Raw genomic sequence first — 17,641 nt, 5'->3', positions numbered from 1 at the left:
GCAATCATTGCAACAAAAACCACAAAGCTTGATAAGAGAGGCATTGCTGAAATCTGTGTGTTTAACCCCTACAGCATGCTGTCTTCAATATAAAATAGCAAACACCTGCTGACAGACTACCTTTTAAAAATGCATAGAAAAAGCATAAACCTATCTGAAAGTTTGTACTTCAAACATCACATATCTTTCTCTTCTCTTTGTGTAATGTATTTGTATATTGCATTTTATTTGCCTCTCGAAATGGTGTCCCAAACTGGAGAACAGCAAATACTATAATTGTGCTATAGCTATTACTTTGCTGGGAAAATGAATATAGACATAAAGGCTTCAGAGGAAATCCACTACTCACATTGGGACTTGTTATAGCACAATATCACTGTGGCTAAGGAGATAACCCATCATGTGTATATAATCCACAGCCATGCTATGTCTTCTAGAGTTGAGAGATTTCTTGTAGCTGCCTTCCATTTTGTCTAATAGCTGGAAACCTGAGTAGATCCTACCTCCGTATTCCCTGATAGGTTATTTGCCGGTGGGTGGAGGCTCAATAACAGGCAGCTTCCTCAATGAAATCTCCATCTTCTTAACCCCTTCACCCCCAAGGGTGGTTTGCACGTTAATGACCGGGCCAATTTTTACATTTCTGACCACTGTCTCTTTCTGAGGTTATAACTCCGAAACGCTTCAACGGATCTTAGCGATTCTGAGATTGTTTTCTTGTAACATATTGTACTTCATGATAGTGGTAAAATTTCTTCGATATAACTTGCGTTTATTTGTGAAAAAAATGGAAATTTGGTGAAAATTTTGAAAATTTTGCAATTTTCCAACTTTGAATTTTGATTCTGTTAAACCAGAGAGTTATGTGACACAAAATAGTTAATAAATAACACTTCCCACATATCTACTTTACATCAGCACAATTTTGGAAACAAAATTTTTTTTTGCTAGGAAGTTATAAGGGTTAAAATTTGACCAGCGATTTCTCATTTTTACAACAAAATTTACAAAACCATTTTTTTTAGGGACCACCTCACATTTGAAGTCATTTTGAGGGGTCTATATGGCAGAAAATACCCAAAAGTGACACCATTCTGAAAACTGCACTTATCAAGGTGCCCAAAACCACATTCAAGAAGTTTATTAACCCTTCAGGTGTTTCACAGCAGCAGAAGCAACATGGAAGGAAAAAATTAACATTTTACTTTTTAGTCACAAAAATGATCTTTCAGCAATACTTTTTTTAATTTCCCAAGGGTAAAAAGAGAAAATGGACCTTAAAAGTTGTTGTCCAATTTGTCCTGAGTACGCTGATACCCCATATGTGGGGGGGGGGGGACCACTGTTTGGGCGCATGGCAGGGCTCTGAAGGAAAGGAGCGCCCTTTGACATTTTCAAGCTAAAATTGGCTGGAATTGAGATCGGATGCCATGTCATGTTTGGCGAGCCCCTGATGTGCCTAAACAGTGGAAACCCCCCACAAGTGACCCCATTTTGGAAACTAGACCCCCCTAAGGAACTTATCTAGATGTGTCGTGAGCACTTTTATCCCCCACGTGCTTCACGAAAGTTTATAATGCCAGGGTGTGAAAATAAAAAATCCTATTTTTTCCACAAACATGATCGTTTAGTCCCCAATTTTTTATTTTCTCAAGGGTAAAAGGAGAAATTGGACCCCAAAAGTTGTTGTCCAATTTGTCCTGAGTACGCTGATACCCCATATGTGGGGGGGAACCACTGTTTGGGCGCATGGCAGGGCTCAGAAGGAAAGGAGTGCCGTTTGACATTTTCAAGCTAAAATTGGCTGGAATTGAGATCGGACGCCATGTCGCGTTTGGCAAGCCCCTGATGTGCCTAAACAGTGGAAACCCCCCACAAGTGACCCAATTTTGGAAACTAGACCCCCTAAGGAACTTATCTAGATGTGTTGTGAGCACTTTTATCCCCCAAGTGCTTCACGAAAGTTTATAACGCCCGGGCGTGAAAATAAAAAATCCTATTTTTTCCACAAACATGATCGTTTAGTCCCCAATTTTTTATTTTCTCAAGGGTAACAGGAGAAATTGGACCCCAAAAGTTGTTGTCCAATTTGTCCTGAGTACGCTGGCACCCCATATGTGGGAGAAAACTACTGTTTGGGCACACTTCGGGGCTCGGAAGGGAAGTAGTGACGTTTTGGAATGCAGACTTTGATGGAATTGTCTGCGGGCATCATGTTCCATTTGGTGAGCCCCTGATGTGCCTAAACAGTAGAAACTCCCCACAAGTGACCCCATTTAGGAAACTTGAGCCCCTAAGGAACTTATCTAGGTGTGTGGTGAGAATTTTGAACCTCCAAGTGCTTCACTAAAGTTTGTGACGCCTGTCGGGAAAATAAAATTCTATTTTTTCCCCACAAAAATGATCTTTCAGTCCCCAATTTTTTATTTTCCCAAGGGCAACAAGAGAAATTTGACCCCAAAAGTTGCTGTCCAATTTGTTCTGAGTACGCTGGTACCCCATATGTGGGAAAAAACTGTTTGGGCACTTCGGGACTCGGAAGGGAAGCAGTGACGATTTGGAATGCAGACTTTGATGGACTGGTTCTGAGGGCATCATGTTCCGTTTGCAGAGCCCCTGATGTGCCTAAACAGTAAAAAAAAACAAAACACAAGTGACATCATTTTGGAACCTAGACCCCCAAGGAACTTACTTAGATGTGCCCCCTCTTTGGAACTAATCTACTGTTTCCTGTAAAGTAAATTAGTAGTGCATGGAGGTATGGTACAATTTGAAGCAGTCCTTCATACACAGGCCAGGATTGTCGGGGCAGGTGTCGCATTGATAGATGGTGTCCTTGCGTACTCCTCGTTTGTAGCACACTCTGCACCTTTTTTGCGGCTTACCTTTTCTATCAGTTGGCGGGACCACCCCCGGAAAATGCTGACCTGGTACAATACGAGCACCCTCAGTTCCGGAAGTACTGGGGCCCGCTCCTTCCCTCGTGCCAAACATCAGGGCCTTAACCAATACCTCCTGGAACTGAAGGTACGACGTATCGGTGTGGCGTGCACATCGTGACAGCAGGAAAGCGTTGAGCATTGCCATTTGTACGATGTACACGGACAGCTTTTTGTACCACACCTTGGCCTTCCTCAAAGCACTGTACGGTTGGAGGAGTTCATCGGAGAGATCAACGCCCCCCATGTTTTTGTTGTACCCCAGTACACAGTCCGGTTTGCAGACTTGTGTAGAGGTACCCCGTACACTGCTGAGGGCACTGCCATCACCGTGTATGGTGGTCAAGAGAAGGACATCCCTCTTGTACTTGACCACCAGCAGGTGGTCGCTACATTGGGCTTTGCTCTCACCTTTTCTGAGCATCTGCCCAAGTAGCGTCTTCGGGAGGCCTCTCTGATTTTTGCGGACAGTACCGCAGGCTGCGGTACCTCGCGCAGAGAGAGATTTGTAGAGTGGGATGCTGGAATAAAAGTTATCTGTGTAGAGGTGATAACCTTTATCCAGCAGTGGGTGCACCAAATCCCACACAATTTTCCCACTCACTCCCAGGATAGAAGGACACTCAGGCTGTTCAATCCTGCTGTCCTTCCCTTCGTAAACTCTAAAGCTGTGGGTGTACCCTGAGGTACTCTCACACAGCTTGTAGAGTTTGATTCCGTACCTGGCCCTTTTGTTGGGCAGGTATTGACGGAATCTGAGCCACCCCTTAAAATGAACCAAAGACTCATCCACGCAGATGTCCCTTTTGGGCACGTACACTTCAGCAAACTTTTTGCTGAAGTGTTCGATGACCGACCGAACTTTGAACAGACGGTCAAAATTGGGGTCATCTCGTGCGGGACACCATGCATTATCGTTGTAATGCAGGAACTTATGGATGGCCTCAAAACGGGTCCGAACCATGACCATTCGGAACACTGGAATGTTATATAAAATATCTACACTGCAATATTGCCGAATTTCTGGCTTCTTCACAATCCCCATGTGGAGGACCAAGCCCCAAAACTGCATCATTTCAACTGCGTCTACAGGAGACCAGTTAGAAAATGATGAACCGGGGTTTTGCTCCAAAAATTGCCAAGCATACAAATTAGTTTGCTCCACCATGAGGTTAATAAAATCCTCAGAGAAAAAGACTTTAAAAAAGTCTATTTCTGTGAGGCCGGTGGTGTCAAACTTGATTCCTGATTCTGCCACAAAATCAGGAATCAGTGGCTCGTAATTTTCGGGGGGCGAGGTCCATATGGGGTCCGAAGAGGGGCGCGCTGGTTCATCTTCAGGAGTGGGCGCTGCCTCATCTTCTCTCCTGGGGCGTCTGCGTGGCGGTTCCGCAGGACCCGAGGAGGAAGATGAGGAGGATGATGAGGAGGATGAAGAATCTGAAGAGTAAAGGAATGTGGGATCCTCTCCCTCGCTATCAGTGTCGGAGGCAAGGAAAGAATATGCCTCCTCCGCTGAATAGCGCTGCTGGGACGAACGGGACATTTTTTTTTGTGAGTATGGTGCTTGGGTGTAATTTATTGGTAACTATGTGTACGTGTGGGGGGGGGGGATAGTGTTTGGTGCAAACTATTCTGAAAAGAAAAAGCTAAAGGAAAAAAAGCAAATAGGGAAAAAAAATACCTGTGACAGGAAAAGTCTAAAACAGCAGGCCCTAGCTCTGATAAGTGAACTGCGTCACTTATCAAAGTTCGGCGGCTGCTGGGTGTGTGAACGGGGATGTGAAAAAAAACGGCAGGCACGAGAGCTCTGATAAGTGAACCGCGTCACTTATCAAAGTTCGGCGGCAGCTGGGTGCACGGACGAGGATGTGAAAAAAAAAGAAAAACGAAAGGCACGGGTTCAGACGCAGCGGCGGGGTGCGCGCAAGGGGATGTGGGAAAAGAAAAGAAAGACACGGGTTCAGATGCAGCGGCGGGGTGCGCGCAAGGGGATGTGGAAAAAGAAAAGAAAGACACGGGTTCAGACGCAGCGGCGGGGTGCGCAGACGGGGATGTGGAGAAGAAAAGTGAGCACGAGTGTTGATCGTTGAACTGCGTCACCAATCAACGCTCGGCGGCACTAAGGGGGGTGAAAAAGAAAAGCGAGCACGAGTGTTGATCGGTGAACTGCGTCACCAATCAACGCTCGGCGGCTGCTAAATTTGGGCATGGACGGACGCCGTGCAAGAATTATGGTGTCACAGGCTACTGTGGCACCACAAGTCTCGGCACAGGAGGGGGATCTGTCATCGTGACCGCTCTGCAGGAACCCTCAACAAGTGTGAGGATTCCTGCAGAGCAGTCAGACAGGTCAGGGGCAGGTGAGACAAGTCACAGAGCGGTCACACCGCTGCTGTGACCTGTGATTGGTGGGATCGATGATCACATCGATCCCACCAATCAGGGGAGGCCCTGGTGACGCCGGTGTTGCTAGGCACCAGCCTATGATCGGAGCTCACAGCTCCGGTCATAGGCTGGTCACCGGCAGGTCACCAGCAAGTGACCGGCAGGTCACCATCAGGGCACAGCGCGGTCATACACCTGCTGTGCCCTGTGATTGGCGCGATCGACGATCACATCGATCGCGCCAATCAGAGCGGCAGATGACAGAGCTGGTCACAGACGCAGGGCACGGGAGGCAGGCCCCGGAGCAGGTACGCTGTGCCCTGCGATTGGCGCGATCGATGTGATCGGCGTTGCCAGGCACCGGCCCCAGGATTGAGTACATCGGTACTCAATCCTAGCCTGGGACCTCACTGTTTCAGCCAATCTGATTGGCTGAAACAATGAGAAAGGCTGTGATTGGCTGTCAGAATTGAACAGCCAATCACAGCGATCGGGAGGCCGGGGGGCGACGCCATACTTCAGGATGCCGAGGCCATCTTCCCTAAGGTAAGATGGCGTCGGAATTTTAATGCGATCACCGTGACTTAAGTCGCGGTGTCGCATTAAAGGGCATGACGTACTATCCCGTCGGTGGTCATACGGGCCCACCCCACCTCAATGGGATAGTACGTCAGATGTCAGAAAGGGGTTAAGGCCAGTCTCACACGTCCCCTATGGGAGGTGGAGCCGCATATTCATCACTGTAATGAGCGGTACCACGTGACCGCTCATACAGGACGAGCTGCGACGCTGAGAGGAAGCATCGAGGGAGCTGGGTGAGTATTTTCTTTCCAGCGGGCGGGCGCACAGGGAGTGGGAGGGGGTTGGTTACCGAGAACTTTATTTTAACAACAAAAAAAATAAAACAATAATTTTCATTCCTTCTCTCCAGCGAACGCTGCTGGAGAGAAGAAATGAATGGTGGCTTAAGCACCACAATCTGGAGGGACAGCGCTTAACTCTAGCGCTGTCTCCTGCACGGCACACGGACTGCACACGGACAGCATCCGTGTGCGGTACGTGTTTTACACGGACCCATTGACTTTAATGGGTCCGTGTGATCCGTGCGCTCCCACGAACACTGACATGTCTCCGTGTTTTTCAAACGGACACACGGTCCGTGAAAACACGCTGACATGTGCAGAGACACATTGATTTTAATGTGTCTACGTGAGTCAGTGTCTCCGGTACGTGAGGAAACTCACCACACGTACCGGAGCCACTGTCGTGTGAAACCGGCCTAAGACATATGCATTTTGAGCTGTGCTTATACCAGATCCATTACATTTCTTGCTAAGAAACAGTATCAGGTTAGAATTCTCGGTTTGCGAAAACAATACGGCTTTGTTCTATTTGTGCTGTTTCTGGATGTACATACACTTCATGAACTAAAATTTTACAGTCATTGAATTTAGGTTTCTCATTCAATACCAAACATACCCATGAAATAATGGATACTCCTAAAGAGTTCACTGAATTCAAAAATGGTCGTACAATAGGGTACCACAATTTTTACATCAGTTCATGAAATTTCTTCCCTTCTAAATATTCCACGATTAATCATTGTTGAAAAATGGAAGTTTAAGAACCACAGCATAACAATCCATAAAAGTCACAGATGCTCTTCTGACTCCATAACTGCTCCTTTCCAATCCTCTTGTGGTATTGACATTAGCACAAAAGCTGTGCAGTGGGAGCTTCATGGCATGGGTTTCCATAGCCCAGCAACTGCATCCAAGCCTTACATCACCTAGCACAATGGCAGCCATCGGATGTAAAGAATGCCCACACTGGACTCCGCTGCAGTGGAAACATGGTCTGTGGAGTGACTAATCACACATCTTTATCTAGTAATCTGAAGGATGTCTTTTTTTTTTTTTTACCAGCAGAACATTATCTGTCTACCTGCATTGCGCCACCTGTAAAGTTTGGTGGTGGAGGGATAATGTGATGAGGTTAGTTCAGGTGAAGGAAAATCTTAATACTTCAGCATAGCAGGTCATTTTAAACATTCTTATGCTTCCATTTTTGTGGGAACAATTATGGGAAGGCTCTTTTTTGTTCAAACATCTTCGTGCCTTAGTGGAAAAAGCAAGGCCCATTAATCCATGGTTGGGTGAGTCCTGATCTAAACCATATCGATCACCGTTCTGACTGACTAAAGCAGAAATTGCAATCCAAGTCCTCTTGTACAATGTCAATGTGTGACCTCACAAATATTCTTCTAGATGAATGGGCCAATATTCCCGAATATACTAAAAAATATTGTAGAAAATCTTTGTAGCTAAAACAGCATCTACTCTCCTGGAAAGGGAGGAACAACTGAATATTAATGCTTACACAGTGTGCACAATTATTAGACAAATCAGTATTTTGCCCATATCATCGTTTTTATGCTTATTTTCCAACTCCAAACTATATAAACATGAATGCTCATTTTTTTAAGCAGATTAGGTGATGTGTGTTTGTGTAGAGTGTATGGCCTAAAGATATCATCCCCAAAATAATTGGGCAACTCGTTTTCCTCAGGCAAATAGGCCTAAAAAAAAGATTTAGCTGACTCTGAAAAATCAAAAATTGTTAGGTCTCAAAGAGCTGCACACACAAGATATTGGGGTGTGATCACAAAACCATAAAAATTTTGTTGTAAATAGTTTACAGGATCGCAAAAGACGTGTTGGGGATAAAAACAGGTACATCCACTAACAAAGAATTGAGAAGGATCACATTTGAAGCGACCCAGAACCCAGTATCCTCCAGTTCTGTTTCGGAACTGAAACCTCCCTGGAGGCCCAGAAGTATAAGGCTTTGTGCACACAGTGCGTTTGATACGTTTTTGTGGCGGTTTTTCTGCTCAGCAATGGGCCAAAAACGGTATGGAATCCTTATGCCAGCTAATGGGTGCGTAACAGAACAAATGGCATGCGCATGGTCCATGTGCCGTGCAATTTGTTTTTTATTTTTTGCAATCATTGACTTGCATTGATGATTCTCACCCGTTATATGCAACATTCTGCAATGTTGTTCGTCTCCCCAATTCCAGGTGAGGAAAATCTTGCGGATGAACACTACCTAATGGAATAACATTGTTACGAGTGCAAAGCGATTCTTGCTTCTCACGTTGCACTCGCCGATTTTATACGCAGATGTGAGCGGACCCTAAGCCTGAGACTATTTATTAAGAACATATTAATATTATACAACCCATCCTCTCTTTATTGTAAAGGCTCCCACTGTGATAAGACGTGATTTTTTTTTTCTGTACAGAATTTTTAAAGATATTCCAGCCACATGGACTTATGTAATTAAACTTCAAATTAGATTCCTTTTCACTTATATTATGGCTGATATATTTTGGCTTCCGTGCACTTCAGGGCATTTACCAAAGTACACTATAAAAATGCTGTCACCAATAATATACACCACGTCTCGTTCCACAGATTTATAAATGAAGGTTATCCTTGTTTCAGCATTATAAAGTAATTCTCAGTTTTCATTATTTTGTGACTCATTTAGGCAAAATGGACTTGGCATTTGATTAAACCCGTGTCTGCTTTCCACCTAAGAACCATTTAAATAGTTTGTTCTAGAATGAATTGCTTTTATTGCTGCTCTGCTAAGTGGGATTATAATCATCAAGTGACCTCGAAATGAATCTGCAAACTTTATCCTCATGAGTCTTCACTCGCCGAGGGTAAAATACTGGGGGATCAAGAGGCATTACAGCAGATTTACACTACAGCTGCGCGCACTGATAGGTTGTGTGGCTTCAATATCCTAATGATATTATTAGCACTTGAAATTAGTGTATCCAAGTAGATTTAATGGTTGACGAGTGAGTAATACTGTAGGGCTGCAGCACTTCTGCAGAAATAAGGGTTAACATAACCACTCTATAATAAATCATTTCTTACCTTTGCTTCTCCCTTTACAGAAGTCAACTGAATGATCAGAAGAGACACAATCAAGAATTAGTCTCTAAGCTAGAATCCTCCCATGAGAAAAATATTGAGGTTAGTAGACACTGTGAGCTTACGGGGAACTTGTCAGCCCGAATGACATGACGAAACCCAGGAGCATGACACTATACTGTATGTTACGGTGCAAACCATGTGCCTAAGTAATTTGTAAGCATGAATAGAAATATATAATCCGCTTCTAGCGCTCCTTTTAGTGATATAGGTGGTACTGCACCCAGGACTAGTCATGGTGTCCTCTCTGCTAGCCCTCCCACTCAGCTTTGATAGATGTGCCATCAAGCACGTGAAGCTTTGCCACATAGGTTTCCAATCAAAGCTTAGTGGTCCTGCAAACATTTAGGAAGCCATTACTAGGCCCTAATTTACTGGAAGCAGTGCCTCACATCTGTTATACAAGTTATTTTTCTACATCATATTAATGCTCAGCACTGTATTAGTGTAGATCAGAGGTGTCAAACTGCATTCCTCGAGGGCCGCCAACAGGTCATGTTTTCAGGATTTCCTTGTATTGCACAGGTGATAATTTAATCACCTGCACAGAATGATTCCAGCACCTTGTGGAATGCTAAGGAAATCCTGAAAACATGACCTGTTGGCGGCCCTCGAGGAATGCAGTTTGACACCTCTGGTGTAGATCATCAATACATGCCTCTGGTTAAGTCATGTAAATTGGACAGGTTTCCTTTAAATACCTTTTTCTTTTACATACTGTATGTTTTTTTTTTTTTTGTACTGTCAAGATCTAAAGAAATCAAATTTTAGAAATAAATCTTTTACAATGGCTGTTCTTAAAGGGGTATTACCACCTCCAATGATAATGATATTAGCTAATACCTCCAATTAGAAATGCAGTATAGTTTTTCTGATTCGCTATGTGTATGTATTTTTCTCTTTCCTTATGTGCTGGCATTACAGGACCTTAGGTATCCTTGGTAACAACCACTGATATAGTGACAGCTAGTTGCTAGTGGTCATAACCATGGATACCTAAACTCCTGCAATGCCTGCACATGAGGAAAGAGACATAGTGAATCAGAAAGACTATACTACATTTCTAATTAAAGGTATTTGCTAATATTGTTATTATGACACCTACTACAAATTCATTCTTGGAGATGGGAATACCCCTTTAAAGGTACTCTCAAAAAAATAATTAGATATAAATTGATACATACATTAATTATGTATTTTTGCCCCTGTTGTCTTAATGGCAATTATAAGGTTTTTCAAAATGGTTGACATCCTAAAAACGTAACAGGAGCAGGGCGGGCTGTGTGAGTAGAGTAAATAACTCATTAAAAAATTAAAAGTATTTATCAATTTATAATAGTGTTGATTTTTTTGTGGGGGAGGAGGTAGGTCATTCTTTTTTTTTTCCTGTGGAACCGTTTTAAAGTAAAGTTTTTGAATTGGACATTACCTGTGGGACTGAAGAATCCCATCTCTAAGTATGCTGTGCCTAAAAAGTGTCTCTACAGAAAGGAGGTTATTCAGTCACACGGCAACCAGTCATGTTTCAAGTTTTTCCAACACGTTCGAGAATAAATATTTTCCCCATGGACCTCTTCTGTGATGCAGCTTTGTTGAATAAAGTTGGAGCCGAAATAATGTCTGCTGAGATCAGGGTCTTGTGCACATAGTAGAACAAATCCTTGGAAAGTCAGTCATTAATAGCTTACATTTTCTTGTATGCGTGACTTCTTCAGCAAAGCTCAGGAAATGTTCCCACATTGCGAACAGTGAGGAGGACGTGCCATGTTTGTGTTGTCAGCCAACTATGACAAGTTATGGATGGAAATGAAAATCCCTACCAGCTGATTTTAGTTCAGTTTTTTTTCACACAATATCTAACAGAATTAGATGTTTTCATTTTTCAAGTGTTCTCATTTTCATAGACATTCTAATAAAACGGATAAACAACTTGTGAATGTGTTACAGATGAAAGTGCGTGTTAGGAATTTACAGAGGAATTAGAACCATTCCCTGGGAGCATCACTTGCTTGACACAAATGTATTTATGCACATGTTTTGAAAGGTGCCAACAGTTTTGTCCTGGCCATTTTTAGTTTGAAATTATATCCAATTTACCTTTTTTTTCTCTTTTTTTTTTCTATTGTTAACGTGCAAAACGTGCAATTTCAATAATTTTCTGGGAGAAATACTTCATTTTCTGGAACAATTTCAAGGGTGCCAACACTTTTGGCCATGACTGTCTATCGACCTAGATGGCAATGTCTGACAGTGTTGGCACCCTTGAAATATATACACGATCCGACATCCGAGAAGGTCGGATTTCACAAAACCCACCTCGATCCTAAAAAAGCTAAGGTCGCTCAACCCTAGTTGTCACATTTCAGATAATGTTTGGCCGCCACTACAGTTTGTTAAAGCATAACCAACCACGCTGTCCTGCCCCCTGAGTCCGCTGCTTCTGGCGTCTGGCATTGGCTGTTGCACTGATATCACATTGATATCACAGTAGTGAATCGTTAAGTTCTGCGACTCTGAAGAGAGCATTCTGTCTACACTGGCCGAGCCGATGAGCTGCCACACTGTCAACAGTGACATCCGTGCCGTAACCAATGCCAGAAACTGGAAGCAGCGGCAGAGACTCGCCAGTGAAATGGGGGAAGGTGAGAACAGTGTGATTTGTTAATTATTTTTACTAATTGCCGTTAGAGGTGAAACTTATCTGAAAGGGAACAACCCCTTCAAGTACATAGCAGTTGGGTGCTGTAGTTTTTTTATCCTCAACCCCCATTGTGTGGCAAAGTTGAACAAACCAGCATTTGCTCGTATTGCTGTGAACTTTACAGCACGCTGACTCCTCAGTGTCGCAGTTTTTGTTACATAGATGTGTAATTGTGGCCATTCTAGTCATTTAACATGGCTGCACTTTACTGTCATGTGTAGATAGATATATTTCTTTCTTAATATAGTCTTCATTCCTGACTTTCTATATTCTCCACAGTTCTTATCTGTACATTACATAATTTCCATACATTAAGGAAGACATATTTTGAGTTGGGTACATTTATTCAACTATAAAACTTTTTTCTTCAGAATGAAAAACCTCCAATACTTTCAACTAACTCCTCTTTTTGTTAATTAGTTTGAAAGTGTGGTAGCGGATTTACAGGAGAAAAGCATGAGGCTTCAGAAACGCCTGGACCAAGCAGAGGAGCGAGCAGTAGAGGCTTCCAAACAGGTATCCCCAAATGAGAAGAAGTCTTGTAATGTATGTCTTCAGATGAGCATTTCTTCCACATAGTATCAAGCTCCTAATGAAGGCTAATGTAATCGATGCCTGCTCTGTGTTGTGAGCTGAAGTAGCAAATTCCGCTTCTAACAAAGCTCTGCCCTGAAACTTTCATGTCTCAAAGCCCTATATTGCACGTTGGTAAAGCGGTTGCCTGAGCCTTTCCTCCGAGTTGTGACGAGTCACCCGGAGGTCTGCAGATAGAGATTTTTGCTCAGAATTACACTTAAAATCAAGCCTGACATAAATATTAATATGGTACCATAAAACTAACAGCTCAGCGTATTTTCCCTACTGTTCATGTAAAAGTAAAGTGTCAGAATCTAAAATGTAAGTGTACATTTTGGTCCAGGTATTTGAATGTACGTTTGGTCTCCTGACATATGTTAAATTGAAGAACCAGATACATTCAGGTGTGATCAAGTAAGACGATTTGTCATAGTCAGCATGGTTCACTGTGACAGTGTTATTTTTCCTTAAGTCTCACTGAAATTGAATGAATTAGGAGCCGATGTGTTCAGTTAGTGTAAAGAGAAGAGAAGTCTTCATTAACGCTCTTTAGTTTTGACACATTGGCGGTCAGAAACCAATGCACAGTAATAATAGTGGCCAAGGCAACCAGCCATATATTTTCCTCAATATTCTAGTCTTCCTTGCAAATTGTTGCATTTTATTACTGGATGGTTTAGTCATAATTGTTATGGGGCAACTTCTAGGTCACCCTCTGATCCTGGTCACTGTGTGTCACATTGGGAAAAAGCTCTACATTGTAGTCAGTGAGTGTGAAGTCCAGCATCTTTGTAGTATCTCTCTGCATCTGTTACGACCTGGGATTACCTTTTGGATATTATGATTTTTTCTAATTATGGCATATCCGATAAGATCTGAAAACATATTGGGTGTTTATATGGTGCTACTCCAAACAAAATAAAATAATTAAAAAAAAAATATATATATATATATATATATTTCAAACAATAAAATATAAAAAATATTTCTTAGCTGTTTTAGTGTTCAAAATATGGGTATTCATGAACACAGGGGCTTCAGAGTCGCACCCTTCCTTAATTAACAATTGGTGATATTTTTTCCATTATCAAAGACGTGCCGGTGTTATTAGGCCACCCCTTATGTGGCAGTCGCTACACTGGGCAGAGAAATATGAACATGCTTCTCAGTATTATTATCCCATTGTTTAATGCTCACACATGTCTTGCCTCTTTTCGGCTCATAATTGGGCTTTACATATGGAAGTAGAGGCATAGGCAATAGTCCAGCAATACAAATAAGGGTTTTTTTCTGTACCAGTCATGAGAAATATTCTCACATATTCATATGCAAATCAGACTAGAGTTGCACTGGGGGGGTGTCATTAAACTGGAAAGCTAAGCACTCTGACACGCCCCCAGGGCACTTCCAGGCTGGTTTGATTATGGCTTTTGAGCTAGATTTCTCATGACTTGGATCTCTACAAGAATGGTATAACTGTTATTAGGTGACAGTTTGTACAGCCTTACCATAAAAAGGTGAGGACAGGTTCCCTTTAAGAGGCTCAAGTCTTCAAAACCATGTTTTTCACCAGTCGTCTCTCAATAATAAATACAGAAGTGATGGTCTTCCTTCGCGTCTCTATTCTGGGCCACTACAGGATCTAATGCTGCACTCTGGGGAAATCCTGTTTTATTGCAGAATTGTGCTTGTGCTTTATTTGTAGATCCAGAACTTTGTAGTCTTGTCCAATTATCCAGAAACATTCTTACATGATTACAAAAATCTCCTGGCAAGAATTGGCGCTCTATTACTGTATGTGAAATTGTTATTCTGCCACTCAGACAAATTTTCATTCTTTTAACCATTTGCATATATTTTTGCAGCTCAGCCGTGTTGTTTCCCAGCGGAGAAAAACAACTCATGAACTGGACCTTGAGAAAATCTAAAAATAAAAGTACAACTGTTATAATTGGGATTATATAACCTGCAGTAAAACATGGAAGGACATAAAGAATTAATGACTTCTTGTCAACGCTGCGGAGAACAGCAATATAAAGCTTTCAGTTGTGGACAATCTATGATGGTTTTATAATGAGAAAAAAAACATCGTTTGCACAAATATATATATTTTTTTGTACCTAAAATTGAATATGTTTAACAATGTCAGTTTGTAAATGAAACTATTTATACTAAACTAACTTACTGTTATTAATCGCTTGTAATATTTCTCATGAATCGCTGTATTTCTGCAGTAGTGAGCGCCAATCCTCTTTTGTTCCACCCATTTGCTTATCAAAATGTTTGCAGACAATTTTACGGTTTTCTGGGGGTTTTGAAGGATTGCAGAAGAGTTATAAATGTGCTAAAATAAAGGAAAAAGTGTTCCTTCCCTCACAACTCTGGTTGTCCCTACCGGTCAAACTGAGATAACATCCAGTACATCATCCACATGACCGCTGCTGCCAATCACTAGCCACAGTGTTTACATGCCGCACAGGAAAGGCGGTGCAATTTAATGGATAAGTAATGCTCCTTTCTTCATTTTAGAACATTCCCTACTCTTTTAAAAAAAAATTTTAATCCCACTAAACCCCTTAAATGACTAGTTTGCATTTGTCAATACAAGCCTATTGACAGGATCATCCTGCAACGGTGGAGTATATATTGCTCAACTAACACAACCACACAGTACCCAATACAGTTATTGCAAGGTGCCAATCTGCCTCAATATATTAGAGAATGTGGCTGCCCCTCTTTTGGTTTGGACAACAAGTGTGGCATGTAGGCTGCAATCTCCAGGTCCTTAGGCCAGTTGTGCCATGTACCCAAATCTCTCCATATTACAACTCTGTGTTGTATGGGTCTTTAGTGAGGCTGTCATAGAGGTGCATGTGTCCTACACTGTGTCTTCCATATGTCACACATTGTTTTACAGAGGGTTTTTTTCTGTACGAAATAAACAAGAGAACCATTTTACATAGTTTCATAGTTTTAAGGTTGAAGGTAGACTTACTGTAAGCCCATCGAGTTCAACCTATAACCTAACATGTTTAACAATTGGAAGAAGGAAAAAATACCTTCTCGACTCCATACAGCAATTAGACCAGTTCCCTGGATCGACGCCACATCACAGACTCTAGTGCACATAACCTGTAATATATTTATCAAGAAAGGCATCAAGAACCCTCTTGAATTTTATTAGTGAATTAACTATTACAGCATCATGTGGCAGAGAGTTTGTCTCACTGCTTTTACAGTAAAAAATCTGCGTATGTGATTATAATTAAACCTTCTTTCCTCTAGACGTAGAGGATGCCCTCTTGTCCCTTTCTCAAGTGCAAACGATCAATAGGAAGATCTCTGTACTGTTCCCATGATATATGTGTGCATTGTAATAAGATCGCCCCTAGCCTTTTTTTTTTTTACAAACTGAGTAAGTTTAATAACTTGTCTTGGTTTTGCAGATATCCATTCCCTTAATAACCTTTGTAGCTCTTCCCTTCACATAGTTCATCCATATCCATATACTGTTGTGCTCAAAAGTTTACATACCCTGGCAGAATTTTTGCTTTCTTTGCCTTTTTTCTGAGAATATGATGGCATCAAAACTTTTTCTCCACTCATGGTTAGTGGTTGGGTGCAGTCATTTATTGTCAGACTACTGTGATTTCTCTTTTTAAATCATAATGACAACCCAAAACATCCAAATGACCCTGATCAAAAGTTTACATACTCTGGTGATTGTGGCCTGATAACAAGCACAGAAGTTGACACAAATGGGTTTGAATGGCTACTAAAGGTAACATCCTCACCTGTGACCTGTTTGCTTGTAATCAGTGTGTGTGCATAAAAGCTGAATGAGTTTCTGGGATCCAGACAGACTCTTGCATCTTTCATCCAGCCACTGACATTTCTGGATTGAGTCATGGGGAAAGCTAAATAATTGTCAACGGATCTACAGGAAAAGGTAGTAGAACTGTATAAAACTGGAAAGGGATACAAAAAGATATCCAAGAAATTGATGATGCCAGTCAGCAGCATTCAAACTGTGATTAACAAATGGAAAATCAGGGGCTCTGTAAAAAACAAAACCACGGTCCAGTAGACCAACAAAAATGTAATCCACAACTGCCAGGAAAATTGTTCGGGATGCAAAGAAAAACCCACAAATAACATCAGCTGAAATACAGGACTCTCTGAAAACTAGCGGTGTGGCTGTTTCAAGATGCACAATAAGGAGGCACTTGAAGAAAAATGGGCTGCATGGTTGAGTCGCCAGAAGAAAGCGATTACTGCGCTAATGCCATATAGTATCTTGCCTACAATACGCAAAACAGCACAGAGACAGGCCTCAAAACAAGGTAATTTGGAGTGATGAGACCCAAATTGAACTTTTTGGCCACAACCATTGGAGAGAGGTCAACAAAGGCTTATGATGAAAGGAACACCATTCCTACTGTAAAGCACGGAGGTGAATCACTGATGTTTTGGCGATGTGTGAGCTAAAAAGGCATAGGAAACGTGGTCAAAGTTGAAGAAAATATGAATGCAGCACCAGCCCGGAAGCTGCACCTGGGACGTACTTGGACGTTCTGACATGACAATGATCCAAAACACAAGGACAAGTCGACCTGTCAATGGCTACAGCAGAACAAAGTGAAGGTTCTGGAGCGGCCGAGAACCATGCACACGGCGCACTACCAAATCATTATTATTAGTAGTAGGGGTGCAATATCAGTGGTGAACCATGAACCTCCAAAGAAGAAAAAGTGTAACATATGCACACCACCAATAACATCATAAAAGAGGAAAACTTTATTAACACACATGGAAAAGTTAAAACATAATTAAAACCATGTAGGTGCCCCCATTGCAATACAAACAACCACAAAGGTACTGACCGTTCAAAGGCAACGAAAAAATGCACATTCCTTATACATCAAACCATGATAAATATAGCAGCACCATCAAATAAGTGTAGTGGTCAAAATACCAAATATGTGGTAGAAACAATACGTATCCTTTTATATATAGGTCACAATATC

General features: G+C 42.0%; 1 protein-coding gene across 1 annotated transcript in view; it reads left to right on the top strand.

Annotated features, from left to right (window-relative positions):
- The window catches only part of SCLT1 (sodium channel and clathrin linker 1), a 227,512-nt gene extending 212,523 nt beyond the window's left edge, over positions 1 to 14,989 (top strand). The window contains exons 20-22 of the mRNA XM_077279151.1: positions 9,301 to 9,379; positions 12,459 to 12,554; positions 14,480 to 14,989. Of these exons, the coding sequence (XP_077135266.1) occupies positions 9,301 to 9,379; positions 12,459 to 12,554; positions 14,480 to 14,542 (238 nt within the window). The 3' untranslated portion in view covers positions 14,543 to 14,989. The remainder of the gene's footprint in view (positions 1 to 9,300; positions 9,380 to 12,458; positions 12,555 to 14,479) is intronic.
- Positions 14,990 to 17,641: the final 2,652 nt, after the last annotated feature.

This window comes from Ranitomeya variabilis, chromosome 1 (genome assembly GCF_051348905.1).
Source record: "Ranitomeya variabilis isolate aRanVar5 chromosome 1, aRanVar5.hap1, whole genome shotgun sequence".
Lineage (NCBI taxonomy): Eukaryota > Metazoa > Chordata > Amphibia > Anura > Dendrobatidae > Ranitomeya > Ranitomeya variabilis.
Note: the sequence above shows the minus strand (reverse complement) of the source record. Positions and strands in the feature narration are given on the sequence as shown.